This window comes from Pelobates fuscus, chromosome 1 (genome assembly GCF_036172605.1).
Source record: "Pelobates fuscus isolate aPelFus1 chromosome 1, aPelFus1.pri, whole genome shotgun sequence".
NCBI lineage: Eukaryota > Metazoa > Chordata > Amphibia > Anura > Pelobatidae > Pelobates > Pelobates fuscus.
In genome coordinates this window covers 27,952,964-27,976,243 of record NC_086317.1, presented here as the reverse complement: position 1 = coordinate 27,976,243, position 23,280 = coordinate 27,952,964, and the positions used below count along the sequence as shown (strand labels likewise).

The 23,280-nt window shown below is 43.6% G+C and overlaps 1 protein-coding gene across 1 annotated transcript in view; it reads left to right on the top strand.

The window, feature by feature from the left end:
* LOC134602290 (interferon-induced GTP-binding protein Mx3-like) overlaps nt 1-23,280 on the top strand; it is a 74,147-nt gene that overhangs the window by 9,943 nt on the left and 40,924 nt on the right. The window contains exons 5-8 of the mRNA XM_063447040.1: nt 7,627-7,825; nt 9,206-9,284; nt 10,391-10,513; nt 22,527-22,668. Coding sequence (XP_063303110.1) covers nt 7,627-7,825; nt 9,206-9,284; nt 10,391-10,513; nt 22,527-22,668 — 543 coding nt within the window. The remainder of the gene's footprint in view (nt 1-7,626; nt 7,826-9,205; nt 9,285-10,390; nt 10,514-22,526; nt 22,669-23,280) is intronic.

Genomic DNA, 23,280 nt, shown 5'->3' with positions numbered 1-23,280 from the left:
AAAGCAGCCCCAAACCATGATGCCCCCACCACGATACTTCACAGTTCGGATGAGGTTTTGATGTTGGTGTGCTGTGCTTCTTTCGCCACACATAGTGTTGTGTGTTTCTTCCAAACAACTCAACTTTGCTTTCATCTGTCCACAGAATATTTTGCCAGTACTGCTGTGGAACATGTTCTTGTGCAAACTGTAAACATGCAGCAATGTTTTGTTTGGACAGCAGTGGCTTCCTCTGTGGTATCCTCCCATGAGATCCATTCTTGTTTAGTGTTTTACATATTGTAGATTCGCGAACAGGGATGTTAGCATTTGCCAGTGACTTTTGTAAGTCTTTAGCTGACACTCTAGCATTCTTCTTCACCTCATTGAGTAGTCTGCGCTGTGCTCTTGCAGTCATCTTTACAGGACAGCCACTCCTAGGGAGAGTAGCAGCAGTGCTGAACTTTCTCCATTTATAGACAATTTGTCTTACTGTGGACTGATGAACAGCAATGCTTTTGGGGATACTTTTATAACCCTTTCCAGCTTTATGCAAGTCAACAATTCTTAATCGTAGGTCTTCTGAGAGCTCTTTTGTGCGAGGCTTCATTCACATCAGGCAATGCTTCTTGTGAAAAGCAAACCCAGAACTGGTGTGTGTTTTTTATAGGGCAGGGCAGCTGTAACCAACACCTCCAATCTCATCTCATTGATTGGACTCCAGTTGGCTGACATCTCACTCCAATTAGCTCTTGGAGATGTCATTAGTCTAGGGGTTCACATACTTTTTCCACCTGCACTGTGAAGGTTTACATGGTGTGTTCAATAAAAACATGGCAACATTTCATTCTTTGTGTGTTATTAGTTTCAGCAGACTGTGATTGTCTATTGTTGTGACTTAGATGATGATCAGATCACATTTTATGACCATACTTTTTCTTGCAACTGTATATATATTCAGCACCCTCCCACCAAAACGGCAACACTTTACACTGCAGGGCTAATGGGACAGGACCCACTGCACCCAGGCCCCTCTATTGAGCTGAAGTGGCCTATGTGAATTTAATGGTCTTTTAAACTAATTTTCCTAACAAAGATAATAAAGCAATACTTTCAAGGAAAAATGGACAGTCTGTACTGTTGGCATCTAAACCCTTATCCTGTATAAAATACTTTTTAGGTGTGTTTAAAACTACAAGGGACCCTCCTCTAGATCCTTCTTCCTTCCACTTCACGTGTTTAGAGACAAGTGCATTTTCTCTGTACCATAGAGTCACAGACTTTGCAATCCATGTGCAAGGACAATATAGGGGTTATATCCAAATATTGTTTATTTAAAATCCACAATCAAATGTAATGAATTATGCAAAATCTGGCAGAAAAGCAGTATTAAATTATAATAACTTACTGATGGACATAAATGGACACTCCAGACCCCTTAAGTCATTTAGCCTCCTGAAAAGCTTTATGTGTGAAGAGTTTTGACACTTTCATGAATTTACTTAGTTACATCCCCCTCCCCCTCAACGTTCAAGCAGACAACAGGTGCTGTTACTTCCTGGTTCTGTCAGCTTACTTGCACTGAATTCAAGAGGCAGCAAATGCCCAGTGCACCTGCCTTGCAAATACTTCTCATTGAGCTGCATTGGGAGTCTGTGATTGGACAGCCACGGAAAGTCTGGGCGGGGTAAGAAGGGGAGGGCCTGCAAAGGCTGCAGACTAGAGAACTACAGGTTTTGCAATGAAAAAAATAAAACTAAATTATTAAATGTATGCACATTTTCATTTATACATACTAAACAGTGGATTTATATTTATTTTATATCTGGGCAGTGGAGTGTCCATGAGATATGGGCTCATTTTGCACCTCGTACAGAAAAGTTACTATCTCTGTACCACCTGTGTCTATAGAATGTTAAACGTTCTGCAGCTACCCAGGCTTGTGCCCCAAAAGGTCCATTTAAAGTGAAATGTAAACATTTGCTAGCTTCTCCATTTACTACGAAATGATTGGAGCAACATTGGCAGGTGTCAGGGTACCTGAAGCCTCTACCTCTAAGAGAGGTAGAGACTTAGAAGTTTATCCGTCCGGACGGCATGTCTCCTCGGTTCCTCGCGGTTCACCCGGTCTTTCAAACGCCGGCCGCGAGGGAGCCACTTCCTTTTATAGCAGGAGGCCCAGAGGCCGACGTCATGACGCCAACCCGGAACGCCCTGTCACTCAAATCTGTGGAGACGAATCAGGACTCGCCGGAGGCGTGTCTTCTCTCCCTAACCAGCATACTTAACAGTGGCTATCTCATTTACTCATTGCCCTGTCGTGGTTCTAGTCTGCCTAGTCATACAGTGCTCTGATATTCTCTTGCCTTTTGGTTCTGACCCGGTTTTGGTATTTACTCTCCTGTCCTTCTGTTATCCTTGACCCGGCTTGTCTCTCGCTTACCTGTCTTCTCGTTCCCTCGACCTCGGCTTGTCTCTGACCATTCTATTGTAGTTTTACGTTAAGTCCGGCCATTCTAAGGACCGGTATACGTATCTGCTACTCTTTGTACTCTGCGTGTTGGATCCCTGACCCGATCCTGACATTACGACAGGGCCATGGATCCTGCAGGTACAAATTGTCAGCTTGGTTCTCCTGATCCTAGGTTTGACGCCATGGATCATAGGATGGATCAGATGGCTCTAGCACTACAGGCGCTACTATCACGTCCTATTAATCCACCTGAGGAGATGCGTAATACGTCTGCTTCTTCTGTGGGTTCAGGACTAGAGGTAGCTAATGTAGGTGCTTCTTCCCGAGTTACCCCACCTGTACGTTATGCTGGTTCTCCTGAGAGGTGTCGGGGGTTTTTGAACCAGATCAGTATCCATTTCGAGCTACAGCCCCGCTCCTACCCTACGGATAGGGCAAAAGTGGGATTTATTATTACCTTACTCATTGAGAAAGCTCTGAGATGGGCTAATCCGTTGTGGGAGAATGATAATCCATTAGTCTATAACTATAATGCCTTTGTAGCTGCTTTTAAAAGAACTTTTGATCCCCCTGGCAGGAGGGTCAATGCAGCCAGATTACTGTTGCGCCTTAGACAAGACAACCAAACACTTGTGGATTACGCACTAGAGTTCAGGTCTTTGGCGGCAGAGGTAAAATGGAATGAACAGGCTTATATAGACGTATTTTTAAATGGATTATCCGATGTAATACTTGATGAGGTAGCGACAAGAGAGCTTCCCGAGAACCTGGAAGACTTAATTTCCTTTATCTCTCGTATTGACGAACGTCTAAGGGAGAGGCAGAATACTCGAGATAGAACCGGTAAATCTTCCTTTAGACTAGCACCATCATTTCAAATTTCTGAAACCCAGACTCCACAGGTTTCAGAACCTATGCAGTTAGGTCTTACTCGTCTGTCAGAGGAGGAGAGACAGTACAGGAGAAGGGAGGGACTATGTATGTATTGTGGAGTCAGAGGTCATGTACGTTTGAGCTGTCCCAGTCGTCCGGGAAACGCTCGCACCTAAGTTTCTCTAGAGGACAGACCTTGGGTGTTTCGATTTTGTCCTCTACTCATAACTACAAAGAACATAGACTCCTATTACCGGTCTCTTTAACTTGGGAGAAGGGAACCTTAGAGACTATGGCATTGATAGATTCCGGCGCTGCTGAGAATTTTATCGACCAAAAGTTTCTCACCAAACACGCTATCCCATCCCAGTTAAGGAAGACACCCTTGGCTGTTGAGGCCATTGATGGTAGACCTTTAGTTGAGCCTGTGATCTTCCGGGAGACCACACCTCTTAACTTAACTACTGGTATTCTACACAAGGAGGAAATATCCCTACTACTCATTTCATCTCCTTCTGTTCCCATAGTCCTGGGATACTCCTGGCTTAAGAGACATAACCCCTTTATAGATTGGAGATCAGGGGAAATAGTTTCGTGGGGTCAGGATTGTCAAGAGAATTGTTTAAAGAAAGTGTCACCTCTCTGTAGTGTCAACGCACTTAATAATGCTACCGACTCTACCAAAGTACAGATACCGTCCTTGTATCAAGATTTAAAGGCAGTATTTGACAAAGGAAAGGCTGATACCTTACCGCCACATAGGCCTTTTGATTGCAAAATTAATTTACTTTCTGGTACTATGCCCCCCAGGGGTCATGTATACCCTTTGTCTACGAATGAGAACTTAGTTCTAGAGGAGTATATTCGTGAAAACCTAGACAAGGGCTTCATTAGAAGATCCTCCTCTCCTGCTGGGGCTGGATTTTTTTTTGTTAAAAAGAAGGATGGTTCTTTAAGACCTTGCATTGACTACCGAGGGCTTAACAAGATAACCATTAGAAACGTATATCCCATTCCCTTGATCACCGAGCTTTTTGATCGATTAAAAAATTCTAAGATTTTCACTAAGTTAGACCTTAGAGGTGCTTATAATTTGGTGAGAATTCACGACGGAGACGAGTGGAAAACTGCATTCAATACTCGATATGGGCACTATGAGTATACTGTAATGCCTTTTGGCCTCTGCAATGCCCCGGCGGTATTTCAGGACCTTATTAATGAGGTTCTTAGGGAGTTTCAAGATGACTGTGTGATTGTATACCTTGATGATATACTTATACATTCCAGGGATATTGAAACTCACCACGGACAAGTCAGAAGGGTTTTACACAAACTTCTTCAGCATGGCTTGTACTGCAAATTAGAGAAATGCAGCTTTGACCAATCCCAAACTACCTTTCTTGGTTACGTGATTTCTGGAGAGGGGTTTGAAATGGATCCGGAGAAGCTCCAATCCATATTAGATTGGCCTTTACCCAAGGGTCTCAAGGCTATCCAGAGATTTATTGGTTTCTCCAATTACTACAGACGTTTTATTAAGGGATACTCCTCTATCATTGCTCCCATCACCAATATGACCAAACAAGGGGCTGATACTAAGAATTGGTCTACTGAAGCACTTCTGGCTTTTAAGACGCTCAAGGAGCTGTTTGCTTCCGCACCAATTTTAGTTCACCCTGATACTACACTACCTTTCCTACTCGAAGTTGACGCTTCTGAGACAGGTATAGGTGCCGTCCTGTCCCAAAGGTTGGGTGTAGATAAACCATTACACCCTTGTGGATACTTTTCCAAAAAATTGTCGGGTACTGAAAGCAGATATGACATTGGTGACAGGGAACTACTAGCGGTTATAATGGCCTTAAAGGAGTGGAGACATTTATTGGAGGGTACTTTGCATCCTGTTACTATTTTGACAGATCATAAAAACTTATCCTATATTGGAGAGGCTAAACGACTATCATCTAGACAGGCGCGTTGGTCCATATTCCTCACTCACTTCAACTACGTACTCACATATAGGCCAGGTTCTAAGAATTCTAAAGCCGATGCCTTGTCTCGCCAATATGAACCTGCTGCCGTGTCTGAGCCGGTTTTGTCCTCTATAGTACCTAAGTGTAACATTATCGCTAACACTACTCTCAAAGTCCATTCTCCGCTACTTGATCAGATAAGGAGCTTGCAGCATCTGGCACCTAGACTGACTCCGGCTTCCAAACATTTCGTTCCTCCTGAACTCCAATTGGAGCTCTTACAATGTCTTCACGAGAGTAAGGTGGCTGGTCATCCGGGGGTTCGCAAGACGTATTCTTTGATCTCCAAGGATTTCTGGTGGCCTTCATTACGGAAGGATATTAAGGATTTTATCGGAGTTTGTGAGGTCTGTACTAGAACTAAACTACCGCATTCGCTTCCTTGTGGTCTTCTACAACCTCTGGTAATTCCTGACAAACCTTGGTCCTGTGTGGCAATGGACTTTATTGTGGATTTGCCTGTTTCTAAAAGGCACACTGTTATCCTCACCGTAGTCGATAGGTTTACCAAGATGGCACATTTCGTACCTTTGCCTAAACTCCCGACTTTTCCTGAATTGGCGGAGATCTTTGCTAAGGAGATTTTTCGTTTGCATGGGATTCCTTCGGAGATCACTTCTGATAGAGGCTCCCAATTTGTTTCACGTTTTTGGAGATCATTCTGTTCTCAATTAGGCATCAAATTGAATTTTTCGTCCGCCTATCATCCTCAGTCTAACGGAGCTGCCGAGCGTACCAACCAGAAAATTGAGCAATACCTACGTTGTTTTGTTTCCGAACACCAGGACGATTGGGTCGGTTTGATTCCTTGGGCGGAGTTTGCGCACAACAATCTCGTTTGTGACTCTACGCATTCAAGCCCCTTCTTCATGAACTATGGCTTTCATCCATCTATTCTTCCCTCGGTTTCTCCTTCCCAAGGAGTGCCGTCGGTTGATGTCCATGTGGCCAATTTGAGGAAGTTGTGGGATCAGACTCGACAGATTCTTCTACACAATTCTATGCTGGTTAAGAAACATGCTGACAAACGTAGAAGGGCGGCTCCGAATTTTGTTCCAGGCGATAGAGTTTGGTTGAGTACTAGGAATATTCGCCTTAAAGTTCCTTCCATGAAATTCGCTCCTCGTTATATTGGTCCCTACAGGATCTTGACTCGAATTAATCCAGTGGCGTATCGTCTAGCTCTCCCAGCCGCTTTACGCATCCCGAACTCCTTTCACGTGTCATTGCTGAAACCTCTAATCTGTAACAGATTCTCCTCCACAATCGCCCCTCCGCGCCCTGTTCAGGTGGAGGGTCAGGAGGAGTATGAGGTTAACTCCATTATTGATTCTCGTGTCTCCCGGGGGAGAGTACAATATTTGGTTAACTGGAAGGGTTATGGTCCTGAGGAGAGGAGTTGGGTACCACAAGAGGATGTTCATGCTCCTCACCTTCGCAGGGCATTTCACTCCCGCTTTCCATCTCGCCCCGGCTCCTTCCGCCCGGTGGGCGTATCTGAGAGGGGGGGTACTGTCAGGGTACCTGAAGCCTCTACCTCTAAGAGAGGTAGAGACTTAGAAGTTTATCCGTCCGGACGGCATGTCTCCTCGGTTCCTCGCGGTTCACCCGGTCTTGCAAACGCCGGCCGCGAGGGAGCCACTTCCTTTTATAGCAGGAGGCCCAGAGGCCGACGTCATGACGCCAACCCGGAACGCCCTGTCACTCAAATCTGTGGAGACGAATCAGGACTCGCCGGAGGCGTGTCTTCTCTCCCTAACCAGCATACTTAACAGTGGCTATCTCATTTACTCATTGCCCTGTCGTGGTTCTAGTCTGCCTAGTCATACAGTGCTCTGATATTCTCTTGCCTTTTGGTTCTGACCCGGTTTTGGTATTTACTCTCCTGTCCTTCTGTTATCCTTGACCCGGCTTGTCTCTCGCTTACCTGTCTTCTCGTTCCCTCGACCTCGGCTTGTCTCTGACCATTCTATTGTAGTTTTACGTTAAGTCCGGCCATTCTAAGGACCGGTATACGTATCTGCTACTCTTTGTACTCTGCGTGTTGGATCCCTGACCCGATCCTGACAGCAGGTCCCTTTTGTGCAGAGGCTTTGCTGTACCTACATCACCAATGCAGGTCTGTCTATGGTGAATCTCTTAGTTTAGTTCCAACAAAGTGACATCTGGGGAGAGAGATAAGATATTTTGAATTGTGATGAAGCTTGTCGTAGCAGCTATCGTAAATATATCACTCTCAATAATTCTTCTATCTGAATATTTTTACAGGAATATTAACAAAGCCTGACTTGGTTGACAAAGGCACAGAACAGGACGTAGTCAATGTAGTGCTAAACCAAACGTATGTCCTGAAAAAGGGTTACATGATTGTCAAATGTCGCGGACAGCAGGAAATACAAGACAAACTCACTCTCCAGGAGGCTTTGAAAATGGAGACGTCTTTCTTTGAGGAACATGAATATTTTAGGTAACATTCATATGGCTATTTGTGTCAAAGATACAAATTACAGAACCGAACATGAAAAACGTTATTTTTTATTTTTATGTCTTCTTATTTTACTGTTTTGAAGAGCAAACGTAAACTAGCCTCAAATAATAATTTTGAATAAGCCTAGAATGACCGCAAAGAACAGGTTTCCAGAAAGAACTATCAAAAATTATCTTTGGTCAGTTCCTCCAACAATGGGTGACAGTTCCGGACTACTGTGTGATTGGGAGGACTGAGGCAAATGCAAATTGTAGGTGGGCACCACTTCATGTGTCACACAACATACTGTGTGATATCACACATCTGATTACATCAGGGATGGCAAGTCATCCAGGACACTCTTACTCTTACGTTTCCTGTGATGCAGAAAGTATTTCTTAAAGATTATAAACCAGAACTATTAGAATAGGTATGCCAAATACATATTATCAGAGCAACACAAAAATACAGCTTTAAATCTTACAGGAGTACTTAACATCACCTAAAAAGAGAGAGGTGGGTGGTGGTGTTAGTCACTGTTAGTCACATTATATTACTAAACCATGTTTAAGCCAATCCTGTAAAATGGTATCTTGGTGTGTGCTGCTCCTGTACCTTAATGTGTATTTTTGTATATATTTAGGTCTTGACCACTGACCCACACATACATTTAAATACCCCATAGCCCACTGCTCCTTAAAGAAACCAGTAAGGGCAAGGGCCACAACTTTATTGAACAACATTCACAAACTAGCCAACATTAACCACCAGTCGTTTGGGGATTACTAAGTGGACAGATCATCCACCCTACATCCAAGAGTCCTGCTTAGCCTACATTCCACCATCAGCCATCAGTAGACTGAAACTCCCCAAGTCCAGATTGGGCAATAAACTGCAACTTCTACTTTTGTGCTGGCCATTATATCCACCCAGCTATGTAACAACAACAAGAATAGACAACAAAAATACCAAAGCAGCAATGACAATAGAGTGTGGGTGGATTGCAATTACAGTTAGCGTTCACTCAACTGTCCTGCACTGCCTGGAAAGTCAGTCCCCTTGCTGACCCACTATCAAAAAACTTGGGGGTTTGCAATAGCACTACTATTTAGAAATACATGTTCGTGGTCCTCCATCGATTCCCTTTTTTCTTTTTTTTTTTTACAAGAAAAGCTAATGGCATTGATAAAAATGGATATGTTTTTCCTTTCAAAAGTTTCTTTTTACATTCCCTGTACAATATCCATCTATTTCGTAAATTAATTCACTTTTTTCTTTAATGTTTTGATTTGTAGACCAAACGTGTGAGAATACAATAAGATTATGTCTCTAGTATTTGCTCTCTGATTAACCGTTGAATATATCAATGTTTTCTTATAGATGTCTTTTGAGTGAAGGATATGCCACTATCCCTCTCCTGGCTGAAAAACTTACTACTGAACTAGTGGAACATATACATGTAAGTAATTCATCCAACACAAGGACTTGGTTTGTCAATATCAGTGCTACAATAGAACATACATGGCTTGGGCCACATAAAATTGATACAACATATGGACCAAGATATAAACCATAAGGAGAGCATTAATAAAAACAACAGCAAAATGCTCTCCTGGCAGGAAGACTAACTCATATCAATCTCAGGCAACTCAGGACTTGTGTGTCCCAGTACAGCAGCAATAAAGAGGAAACGGATTATGAGAGAGAATGCGTGTCTGTATGTGCAATTGATTGTTACATTCCAGAGAAACTAGAATTCTAAAAAGCAATATATGTGGCCAAAATGGCAGTGGTTGCTGTGAAACATTTAGGACACTGGATGTGACCACTGGGATTTCACTCTGCCCACTTTGACTCTGTGTGCTTTTCCTTATGGATTTATTATCTTCAAAACAAATGTGTGGTCCAAATACTCTGAGGGTAATAGAACCATATAGATTTATATTCCTATTCACAAGTAAAGACACTGGATCATTTTATAGATTCTGAGGCTAAATGTTGTATTACAGGTAGTTGTAATACAAAATGTAAGACTCAAGATGTCACCATAGGATCAGATACTTATCACACTTTCCCAGAATTAGAGATCAGCTTATCTACTAAGCAACAGAAACATCAAAATTAAGAAACAACAAAATGTTTCTGTTTAAGATGTTTATTAGATTGCTCACTAAATTGGCTATTCCTAATGATAGGAATCCCACATAAGGATACCACATTAGGGGTAACCTACTAAAGAGCTGAGAAAGACGAAAAAAAACCATTTTATTAATTTTCATACTTTAGCTGTGTTTAGTAGGTAGCTCCATAATTTGGTACCCTAATGTTACCATGTTTAAGAATATCAAATTAGGGAGGTATCTGCTAAACAATGCCCTAATTTGGTATCCTTTGAAAATATAGGAAGCATTTTTCACTGCACAAAAACTTCTGAGATTCTAATTTTTCCAACTAAAATGACATGCTGATATCTAGGACAAGAGATGTGTTTTACTTAAAATTGTTCAAATGTAATGTTCAAATGTACAGTATAATTCATAGTTTTTCCCCTTATCTTTTGTCCAGGTAAATCTTCCCAATTTAGAAAATCAAATCAGAGCTAAACTTGATGAGGCAGAAGAAAAATTGAAAAGGCTTGGGACTGCTACCCCTGACACAGATTTAGAAAAACGCTCTTTTCTCATAGAGGCAAGTGAAAGGCATTCCTTGAAAGACCTACTGTTACATTGTAGTTTGTCCATCTCAATGAGATGTTATAGCCCTAACATTTTAGTTAAGGACTACAGTGCACTGCACAAGTATCCACACCTTTTGGATATTTTTAGAATGTTTGCTTATTTATGTACACAACATATGTAATGTAACACTGGTGTGAAATATTTATTTTTTCCATATCGATCACAAATTAAAATTCACATGTTAATTTAATATCCAGCTATTCCAAAATGTAAATTTCATAGCTGATATTTTTTGACACTAATGGCTGCTGGTGAAATTGATGCAGTTATCACCTCATTGCGATCTGTTCCGACACCACGTTTACCATTATCTGATCAATAAAAGATCCTATACTTTTCGTTAAACTACTTACAACTTAGCAAATTCAACAGCTCAAAGGACTTCTAACCACTAATCAATGGCCCCCAAAGATTAGATACATTCTTTTCATCAAAGGGAATCCAAAGTGACACTTAAAGGACATTTCGGAACCCTTAAAGGGACACTCCAGGCACCCAGACCACTTCAGCTCATTGGAGTGGTCTGGGTGCCAACTCCCACTACCCTTAACCCTGCAAGTGTAATTATTGCAGTTTTTTTAAAACTGCAATATTTACCTTGCAGGGTTAAGTCCTCCCCTAGTGGCTGTCTATTAGACAGCCACTAGAGGACACTTCCTGCTTCATAGCACAGGTTTTCTGTGCTAGAGCGTCGCTGGACGTCCTCACGCTGTGTGAGGACCTCCAGCGTCGCTCTATTCCCCATAGGGAAGCATTGAAATTCATTTTCAATGCTTTCCTATGGGGTGCGCTAATGCGCATGCGCGGCATTGCCGCGCATGCGCATTAGGTCTCCTCGGCCGGCGGGCGAGATCAGTCTCGCCCACCGGCCGACGTAACCAGAAGGAGGAGCGGCGGGGGAGGAGGAAGCAGCGACGTGGGACCTGTCGCTGCCCCTGGTAAGTGACTGAAGGGGTTTTCACCCCTTCAGTAACCGGGGATTGGTGGGTGGGAGGGAGAGGGACCCTCCAGTGCCAGAAAAACGGATCGTTTTTCTGGCACTGGAGTTTCCCTTTAAAAACTTTAGCTTGCTGAAATGCTTTATATGTGAAGAGTGTGTCCTCTGTTTTCATTTGACAAAAAGTACAGATTTCAATAGAAATTTACACTTTTATAAATTACTTTTATTGATTTCATGCAGACAACACATTCTGTTACGTCCTGGTTGTTAAGCTCAGTGGCGATAACCTCAAGAGGAAGCAACTGTCAAAGAGCACCGGCCTTGTAAATTGTGCTGCATTGAACAGTCTGTGATTGGACAGCCATAGAAAGTCTGGGTGGGGTTAGAATGGGATAGATTGCAAAGATCCGATATTAGATCAATATGCACTTGAGTGCTTGCTCGTTAAGATAATTGAGGGTGAGACTCTGAAAGTCAGAAAATATTATTAACCAGTTACAGACAATGATTTGAAATATACCATATTGTAAGAAAATGTTCTTGACTTAAATCCATATAAAACAAGGACAGTCCAAGTGTAGATTTATTAGGACACATGGAGAAACATTCTGACTCTACAATTAAGCCTTTAAACAGGCTTGATAGAGACTCTATGACACTGGCAACCACGAGAGGCGCTTCCGTAAAAATAGTGGGGTAAAACTCAGAGATAACATCTGTTTGGCGCACCATGGCATTTTGTTGCGCATGGGCACTAGCTTCCCAATGTTTTCCTATGGGAAAGCCTTGGATTGGCTGAGATCATCATTCTTGGTGAAATCAGCTAAAAACACAGAGAGGAACAACAGAGACCAGCACTGCAATGGAGAAAAGGTAAGTAAAACTTACCTTTTTAACCCTGGTAGCCGGGATCCAGTCACCTAAACATTGACTAGGGCACTATACTGTTACACTATACACATTTGCATTCCTAATGCTTTAAAGGAACACTATAAGGTCAGGAACACAAACGCATATTCCTGACCATATAGTGTTAAAAACACTCTTTAGGTCCCTGGCTCCCCTCAAACTCTTAACTAAGCACACAACTCGCCTTATTTTAAGCACCTCACCCTCGATCTTCCTCCTTGGTTGACATAATCGGACTTGGTAATCTTAGCCAATCCAATGCTTTCTCATAGGAAAGCATTGGATTGGCTGAGATTGTCAATTCTGATGATCTCAGCCAAGGAGGTGGAGTGAGTGCGGAGCCAAAAGCCTCCCCAATCAGCATCTCCTCATAAAGATGCATTGAATCAATGCATCTCTAAGGGGAAAGTTCAGTGAGGGGGGGAGGAGAAAGAGACTGACAAGGAGGGAGGAGGGGAGAGAAAGAGACTGACGGGGGGGGGAGGAGAAAGAGACTGACGGGGGGGGGAGGATAAAGAGACTGACGGGGGGGGAGGATAAAGAGACTGACGGGGGGGGAGGATAAAGAGACTGACGGGGGGGGAGGAGAAAGAGACTGGCGGGGGGGAGAGGAGAAAGAGACTGACAGGGGGGGGAGGAGAAAGAGACTGACAGGGGGGGAGAGGAGAAAGAGACTGACGGGGGGGAGAGGAGAAAGAGACTGACAGGGGGGGAGAGGAGAAAGAGACTGACATGGGGGGAGAGGAGAAAGAGACTGACAGGGGGGGAGAGGAGAAAGAGACTGACATGGGGGGGAGAGGAGAAAGAGACTGACATGGGGGGAGAGGAGAAAGAGACTGACATGGGGGGAGAGGAGAAAGAGACTGACAGGGAGGAGGGGAGAGGAGAAAGAGACTGACAGGGGGGGAGAGGAGAAAGAGACTGACATGGGGGGGAGAGGAGAAAGAGACTGACGTGGGGGAGAGGAGAAAGAGACTGACATGGGGGAAGAGGAGAAAGAGACTGACAGGGAGGGGGGGAGAGGAGAAAGAGACTGACAGGGAGGAGGGGAGAGGAGAAAGAGACTGACAGGGAGGGGGGGGAGAGGAGAAAGAGACTGACAGGGAGGGGGGGGTGACATCCATCACACACTACACCCCCTGTGAACAAACTCATTGGTGGAACATGAAGGTGGACCCTGGGACCCAGACCTTGAGCTGTGTAAAGGGCGTTAAAAAAATTGAGCTGCTTCCCGTTCTCCCAGAACATTGATTTTTGTGACCACAGTTACAAACAGCCTCCAGAGATCCTGTTCTACACCAGACCAGTGGAGCCAGACTGCAGCTAGAGCACATCATCATCCTCATCTTGTTGTAAGTAGGCAATTAGTGATGTACCGAACTGTCCGCCGGCGAACAGTTCCTGGCGAAATTAGCGTGTTCACGTTCGCCACGGCGGGCGGACACATGCGCAGTTCGATCTGCCCCCTATTCGTCATCATTGGGCAAACTTTGACCCTGTGCCTCTCGGTCAGCAGACACATTCCAGCCAATCAGCAGCACTCCCTCCCTTCCACACCCTCCAACCTCCCTCCCAGCATCCATTTTCGATTCATTCGGAAGATGCATGCTTAGTGAGAGGAGGGAAAGTTTAGCTGCTGCTGATTAGATAGGGAAATTGATAGCTAGGCTAGGGTATTCAGTGTCCACTACAATCCTGAAGGACTCATCTGATCTCTGCTGTAAGGACAGCACCCCAAAAAGCCCTTTTTAGGGCTATAACATCAGGCTGCTTTTTTTTTTTTTTTCCTGTGTAATGTAATTGCAGGTGCCTGCCTGCCAGCTTCTGTGTGAGGTTCACATTGGATACTGTGCCTACTTGCCCAGTGCCACCACTCATATCTGTTTTAACAATTGGTTAAGCTTTAGATTTAAAATAAATAATTTTTTTTCACTGTAATAGAAGAGCAGTTGCCTGCCTGCCAGCTTCTGTGTCAGGTTGGATGCCTTGCCCATTTGCACAGTCAGTGCCACCACTCATATCTGTTTTAACAATAGCTTAAGCTTTAGATTTTAAAGAAATCACTTTTTTTCACTGTAATAGAAGATCAGTTAGTTGTCTGCAAGCATCTGGGTGTCAGGCCTACTTCAGCGTGTGCTCTGCAGACCTGTGCCAGCGTGCTTTGACAGTTGCCAATCATATCTGGTGTCTCTTTAGCGTGCTTTTACAAATAAAAAAGGTTTCCAGTGTAAGCTAATAGCAGACAGTCAGTGTCCTTCAAGCGGCTCTGTCAGGCCTTCCTTCAGCGTGTGCCCTGCACAACCCTGCCAGCGTACTTTGACAGTTGCCACTCATATCTGGTGTCTCTATAGCGTGCTTTTACAACCAAAATTTAGTTTCCACTGTAATAGAAGAGCAGTTGCCTGCCTGCCAGCTTCTGTGTGAGGTTCACATTGGATACTGTGCCTACTTGCCCAGTGCCACCACTCATATCTGTTTTAACAATTGGTTAAGCTTTACATTTAAAATAAATATTTTTTTTCACTGTAATAGAAGAGCAGTTAGTTGTCTGCAAGCGTCTGGGTGTCAGGCCTACTTCAGCGTGTGCTCTGCAGACCTGTGCCAGCGTGCTTTGACAGTTGCCACTCATATCTGGTGTCTCTATAGCGTGCTTTTACAACCAAAATTTTGTTTCCACTGTAATAGAAGAGCAGTTGCCTGCCTGCCAGCTTCTGTGTGAGGTTCACATTGGATACTGTGCCTACTTGCCCAGTGCCACCACTCATATCTGTTTTAACAATAGCTTAAGCTTTAGATTTTAAAGAAATCATTTTTTTTCACTGTAATAGAAGATCAGTTAGTTGTCTGCAAGCGTCTGGGTGTCAGGCCTACTTCAGCGTGTGCTCTGTAGACCTGTTCCAGTGTGCTTTGACAGTTGCCAATCATATTTAGTGTCTCTATAGCGTGCTTTTAAAACCAAAATTTGTTTTTCACTGTTATAGATTGAATAGCAGTTACTTGTCTTCAAGCGGGTGTCTCAGGCCTACAGTGTGTGCTCTGCAGAACTGTTCCAGTGCACATTGCCAATCATATCTGGTGTCTCTATAGCGTGCTTTTAAAACCAAAATTTGTTTTTCACTGTTATAGATTGAATAGCAGTTACTTGTCTTCAAGCGGATCTGTCAGTCCTTCCTTCAGCGTGTGCTCTGCAGAACTGTTCCAGTGCACATTGCCAATTTACGTTGCACTCATTAGAACCAAACACAGTGGGGTGATTTCACCAAGGACCACACGACGGAACAGGATCTGATTTTTAGGGTCCTTCAAATTGAAAAGGAGGATCCGGTATTTATTCTTATATCTGCTGTCAGTACACAGGAAAAGTTTAAATATTTCTTGTTCTACGTTCTCTGCAACTCCACGCACCGACTCATCCAATACGTGAAGATCTGGGGTTTCTCTGACTCTCCTCAGTAGTGTATCAAACAGAGTCTGCACTGTGGTAACACGGACATCTTCAGGACATAACTCAACTATTTGCAGATAGGCAGTCTGCAGCTTCTCTTTTTCACCTGTTCTCTTCTTTCTCTTATGCGTATTCTTGTCTATATGCAGGTGGTCTCTTGCCTTTCTTTTAACCAATTCGTTCCTTCCATATGGTTTCAAAAGATCTCTGGCATCATTACTTTCTTTTTTTTTTAGTCAATCTGATTTTTATTAAGGCATATAATATGGGGTATAAAAGAGAAGACGGAGGTAACGTTAAAGCGAGTTACATTATAGGGTTGGTACAACAATACACAATGTTAACGTACATATCCAGATTATCAATGCCTAATTTTTAATTTTTGTAACGTAATAATAGTAAGGTTGCGTCAGACGGTTAAACAGTTGCAAATTTTTAGAACACATGCTAGGACTATGTTAAATTAACAGAGTTAAGTTAAGGCAAGATACACAGGCTGGCCCGTGACACAGTACAACGTCTTTTATGCAGGGCCGTCTCATGAGGTACTATGTGAGCAAACTAGATGATTATTAACAAGATCAGCTTATTTGTAGTAGTTTCAGCGGCTTTTCTGCCTAGCCCAGTCAGGGCGGCTGAGAAGTGAAGGCTATTCTGCGGTCGAATATGGCGTGTAAATGCGAGCGTAATAAGACAATAAAATAACGTACCCGTATATACCCCGCTTATATCTGTGGTGCAAGGCCTATCCAACATTATAACAGCAAACGTAAGTTAGCAGAAACAGGCGAGGGATCGCTACACAGAGTAAGGGACAATATAGGAGCAAGGGGCAGCAGAGTGGTTTACATTGCGTTAACAACTAAGGTATCACAACAAGCACTTGTTAATCGGAAACAATAGTAGGTTAAAGTGATTAGCAACCTCAGTGTGAGGTTAAGCTAACGTGAGATGCTACTGAGCAGCCTTGAAATGTGCCCCCTTGGAGGGGATATGATATGCGTCGCTTACGGCTGGTGCAGTGTACCCTGGAGAAAGTCTCATGCAAAAGTCCAAAGTTCTGTTGGTCAATCTATGTTCGCTGTGCTGCGGGTTGAAGTGATGGCTGTGGGCCGTAGTCCGCTGAATACTGGGTTGCCTCACCCGATGCCCATTCTGGCGGCCTTGTGTGCAGGGCTGTGTAGACGTGATCTGGGGGAGAAGCTCAGTCCAGGACTGCTGCTGATGAGGGGCAGTGGTCGTCGAGTGTGGGGGAGGTGTGAGGGCGGTCGGGTCTCCCCACGGCCCCAGGCTTTTAGTGGGGTCTGCATCCTGGTTCCACGAACTCGGGTGCTACAAGAGGCCCAGTTCTTCCCTGTGAGGGCGCTTCGGAGAACCCTGGTGTTACGGCGCCGCCAGCGGCGGTTAGGCCTCCGGCGATGTGGCTGATGCTGTGGAGTTATCCTCCTGGTGACCCCCGGCCCGGGTGGGCGGTCGGCGCTCAGCTTTGGCGTTAAAGGGTGTGTAGTGCCCGTGGAGGGCCCTTTCCGCCCCTGTTTCCCCGGCCCACATGCTGTACCTCCGTGTTGTACGCGGGGTGTTGCAAAGAGTCTGTCCAGCTTGTCCATGAATTGTTGGAAGATTAGATCCAGGCTTGTGGCTTGTACGGGTACCAGTTCTGTACGGCAAGGGGCTTCTGCAGTAGTGCTAGGCCCGGAGCCCGAACCAGTGTGGGCTGATGCCGTCCGTGTAGCCATGGGTGTCGCTTCAGTGGGGACCGGGATAACCCCCGCCGGTCCGTAGGGGGGGGAACGGGGTTTCCAGCTTTGCCTTGCCGTGTTCGTCTGCAGCGGGAGAGCGGCCGCCTCTCCCACCGCCACCATGCTTGTAGGCCGCAAACCTGCGTGGGTCGGGCCCGGAACATAGGGCCACTCGCTTGGTGTCAACATGACGGGCTCGGTGTCCTCTATCACTTGGGAGCACCGGGTCATCGGTTTGCTGCCTCTGGTTACCGGGAATCGGCTTTAGGTAAGTTGAGACGCGGGAGCAACAGCGACATGCGTCCGCTCCCCTCCGCAGTCAGGCCCCGCCCCGGCATCATTACTTTCAACGCAAATAACGTCATCATAGTTAGTCTCCTCATTATTCACCGGGAAGAGAGTGTTTGCACGGACTACCCACAGCATGCTCTTGCCATTGCCTACTCCACCTTCAACGACAGGGTGCAAGTCCCAAGGAGAAGGATCATTCACTTTATTATCTGTCTTTATTTCACAAGTAGTGCCTGGAACATCCTCATGGGTCACTAGATGTAAATCTGGACTAATGTCAACCCCAGGGTCTGGAAAATCATCAATTTGAAATTTTTCGAATAATCCCAGTGGGCTGACATATTCTTCCTCCTCTGATGGTATTAAAGTTTGCAGAGATTCACTATGGGGTGGTGTCAAGCATTTTGGAGAACAATTAAGCATCTCCATCCCAATACGTTTCAGATGTCCTATCAGCTCTTCCACCCTATGCGATCCTATGGGCAGGCTACCCGTGACGTCATTACTCACGGCCCTATTTCACGCGGACACTCTGTGTCAGTGTGTATCATGGTCTCTGTGGACAGGGAACAGTCTCTATTCTGCTCTGTGTCAGTGTGTATCAGGGGTTTTGAGGACAGGTGTCAATCCATATCTGCCAAGTGACCCTATGTAGGGGGTACAGTCCCTATTCTGCTCTGTGTCAGTGTGTATCATGGTCTCTGTGGACGGTGAACAGTCTCTATTCTGCTCTGTGTCAGTGTGTATCAGGGGTTTTGAGGACAGGTGTCAATCCATATCTGCCAAGTGACCCTATGTAGGGGGAACAGTCCCTATTCTGCTCTGTGTCAGTGTGTATCATGGTCTCTGTGGACAGGGAACAGTCTCTATTCTGCTCTGTGTCAGTGTGTATCAGGGGTTTTGAGGACAGGTGTCAATCCATATCTGCCAAGTGACCCTATGTAGGAGGAACAGTCCCTATTCTGCTCTGTGTCAGTGTGTATCAGGGGTTTTGAGGACAGGTGTCAATCCATATCTGCCAAGTGACCCTATGTAGGGGGAACAGTCTCTATTCTGCTCTGTGTCAGTGTGTATCAGGGCTGGGCTTTGAGGACAGGTGTCAATGTTAGGTGATTTCTGCCCTTTATGGATTAAAAGCAGACTCTGCATCAACTGTGCAATTTTCCATGGGAGTTTTGCCATGGATCCCCCTCTGGCATGCCACAGTCCAGGTGTTAGTCCCCTTGAAACAACTTTTCCATCACTATTGTGGCCAGAAAGAGTCCCTGTTGTTTTTAAAATTCGCCTGCCCATTGAAGTCAATGGCGGTTCGCGCGGTTCGCCGGTTCGCGAACATTTGCGGAAGTTCGCGTTCGCCGTTCGCGAACCGAAAATTCCGGGTTCGCGACAACACTATAGGCAATCTAGCATATTATTCGTGGCACTAATCTCTAATTTACCTCACATTAAAGAAACACTATAGTCCCCAGAACCACTGCAGCTTAATGTAGTGGTTCTGGTGTCTATAGCCTGTCCCTGCAGGCCTTTTAATGTAAACACGGTGGCACTGCAGCACTGGCGTTAGTTAACATGGCAGATCATATGGGTGGGGCATTGTGATGTCACATGGGGGGGCGGCAAACTTTACTTTTGCCTATGGCGGCAAAAATCCTTGCACCGGCCCTGCCTGTAGGGACAGGCTATAGACAACAAAACAACTACATTAAGTAATGAACAAAGTCTGTGCAAACCAATTTAGTTTTTTACCGTCATGGCTGGTAGCTTCAGGTAATCCTAACATTAGGCATAGTAGCTCGGGAAATGTCATGGAGCACTCCCTCAGTCTTGGGGTAATAGATGTTAAATGCTGGATTTTCTCAATCATATTAAGGCAGTAATACTGGACATTTAGCTATCTGAGCTGTGTGGGAAGAAATAGAAGTAACTGGTGTATTCTCTCCAGTAATTTCCAGGCAGAGTCAGGCAGAATCAGTAGGAAAAGGCAGAGTCAGGAACAGTCCGTGTCCCAGCGAATATTCACCATTAAAAGCTTATCAGGGACTGATATATATCTGATCAAATATTATCAGTTTTCGAAAAATATTGGAAATCAATAATATACTTTCTATTAAAATGATAAGATTCTGCCTTTCAAGGACATTTACCCAGGACATAATCTTGGAAAAATTGCCTTGGAATAAAAAGACAGATGAAATATCTTGAATAATGCATTTTTGCCCACTGGCAATAACCTATATAAGCCTCTTCACGCTAACAGTAGTGAGGGAGGACAAGGAAACTAATAACTGTGAAAAAATGATACTTACCATTAAATGTCATCTTTCTTAAAAGGCCAAATAAAACTCTCAAATTGCTAAAAAAAAAAAAAAAAAAAAAATGAAAGCCATATCGCAAAAAAGAAGCGACAAAACAATAGAAATGTGATGCAATAAAAATAATCCACCTCACCACAGGTGAACTTGCATAGCAGGAAAAACCCTGATAAAGAATTTCCCATGTTATTCAATTTAATTCCGAGCACTCTGATTGTTCGGATTCTATGCACTCTGACAGGGAAGTCTAACTTATTTCGAAATTTGCATGGCCTTATTTCACCCCCATTAAATTGAATAGATTCCATTCGCCACCTATGGGTGGAGGATGAGGGGGGACAATAGAGACCCCTCCTGATAGCTGCCCAGTCACCAGTGGCTGCTCACTGTTAGGTGGACATGCCCCCATTCTTGGCATGGTGAGTGGGGGCAAGGGGGAAGACTAAACCTCCCCTTGTACTAATGTGGGGGTCATAGTGCCTCCAAAGGCTTTTATCTATTTCATTTTTTTTAAAAAGGTTGATAAATGTGTTTTGGTAGCACATTTATCAGATTTATTTTTCTCTATCTACCAACCTATTTATTGGGTTTGGCTACTAAAAAAATCTGTCCAAATCTAGTCAATAATTTTCAACAGAGTTTTGCACCCATTGTACAGAGCTACAGGATTTTACTGGCGCTATATAAATAATAATAATTAAAATAGTAATATTGTTGAAATAAGACCATAGTTAGAAGAGAAAAACACCTAGGGTAAGCTTATGTGACATCTGACTTCTCATTAAAGGAACACTCCATTGTCTAAATAAAAATAAATACACAATCTCTGTTAAATAGATATACCATCAATGTAAGCATGCATTTGTTCAGTGAGGGTATATCTATAAACAGCTTAAAAAAGTTAGATCTCTTGTATTTAGCCTTTGCAAGTCTTCCCCCTACGAACCCCCGCCCCAACTTTCTGTGGCTGTCCAATCATAGACTTCCCAATGCAGCTCAATGAGAAGTCTTTGCAAGGCAGGTGCTCTGGGCAATTGAATTTAACTCCACTGAACTGACTAAACCAGGACCGGCTTTCTGCTCAAGGGAATGTGGGTGTTAATAATGTTAATTTACAAAAGTGCCTGTTTCTAAAAATGAATAAAAGAGGACACACTCTTCGCACATAAAGCACTTAAGCAAGCTGGAGTGCTTTAGGGTTACTATTATTATTGGTATTTATATAGCGCCAACTCATTCTGCAGCGCTTTACAATATTATGAAAGGGGGTGAATTTACAATACATGAGAAAATTACACAGTGACATAGGAATAATAGGTAGATGAGGGCCCTGCTCAACCAAGCTTACAGTCTAGAGGAGGTGGGGTACAAATACATAACAGGGCTGCAAGGGTGACAGCCACCAAACAAGGGGGAAAAGTATCAGAGCTGGAGGTGAGAGTGGAGTATGGCTCTTTTAGGAGAGCGAGTGACAAATTTGGATAAGTATAGATAAGTTACTCTGGGAGTCCATAAGCATTTCTCAACAGATGTGTTTTGAGGGACTTCTTAAACATTTGAAGACTAGGGGAGAGTCTGATGGGGGTGGGCAGGCTCTTCCAAAAAGAAGGGAGCCACCCGCGAGAAGTCCAGCAAGCGCGAGTTAGCAGTAAGGGTGCGAGCAACAGACAGGAGAAGGTCACTGGCAGAGCGGAGAGACCAAGAAGGGGCTTATCTATGAATCTGTGAAGAAATGTTAGATGGGCTATAGTTGGTTAGAGCTTTATAGGTAAGGGTTAGTATTTTGAATTGACACATGATACAGTAAGCCAGTGTAAGGATCCACAGAGGGACGAGGTATGGGAGGAATGACGGGTGAGAAAGGATGTAAACCAAAGACTCTTTTAAGTGGTGGCTAGTAGACTTATCCTAATTTAGGCGATCATTTTTTCGTCCAATTTCAAAAATATAAACATAATATTTGTTATGTATATATTTTGCAGTACACTAATAGGCACATTTTCTTGCCGTTTTGATTTTAAAACGATCACATGGAAAAACATGTTTCTGCTGTGTTTCCCATAAGATGCTATATGCTCAAGTAGCCTAGATGTTTTCTAACTGTATTCCACCTGTCCTGGACTTGTGCCTGAGAGATATTTACATCATTTGTATGTTCCTCTAAAGCTATTTGAATTTGAAATATAAAAAGGTATAAATAAATGATCTATCTATATGTGCATGCATGTATATATCAAAGTACAATTTAAAAATTGCTTAGAAGCTGAATAGTGTTTTGTACATAATTTAACCCAAGTGTCTGATTAGTTATGGTAATTTTCTTCTAGAAAATTAATCTTTTTACAAGTGAAATCAAGAATGCAACAAAAGGAGAAGAAGAGACCATAAATGGCTGTTTAAAACTTTTCACTAACATTCGAAGGCACTTCAGTTATTGGGAAGCTACTCTACAAAAATCTTGTGCAAAATGTAAGTACTAGTTTGCAGACAAAACAAGAACAGCAAAGACAAAAAGCTTATAAGGGGGCCCACCCGGCCCACCCAGCAATGAGATCAAAATTTATATTCAATACAGATAAAGGAACAGTGCACACATAAAAATGCAGTTTTAAATGTTATAAGGCTACTTAAAATCACGTCAGCAAAGAAATATTGGGATCCAGTTCCACCATATGGCCATATTGTGTAAAGTATAAATTTGAGGTTTTGGATGGTAATGTCACTTTAATAATAATTTTCATTTCGTCATTTTGCATTATATATATTCACAATGTTCTTCGACAGATTATTATAATACACTTTAGTTTATTTAGCACTAGCACTATTTAATTTGGAATTTAAGCTGGAATTTGTAAAGGACCCACCGATATTGGGGTACTGTGAAGCAGTGGTGGGCTTAACACAATATGGCCATATGGTGGAACTGAATGTTTGTTTGTTTGTTTGTTTGTGAGCTGTTCATTTATCTGTATTAAAAACATAAACAGCGTCAAGCACAAATGCAGAGTTAAAGCAGCACTGTCATGCCGAACTTACCTTTCCCATATCACTTCCTGTTCTTCGTTTCTTTGTAACTGATCT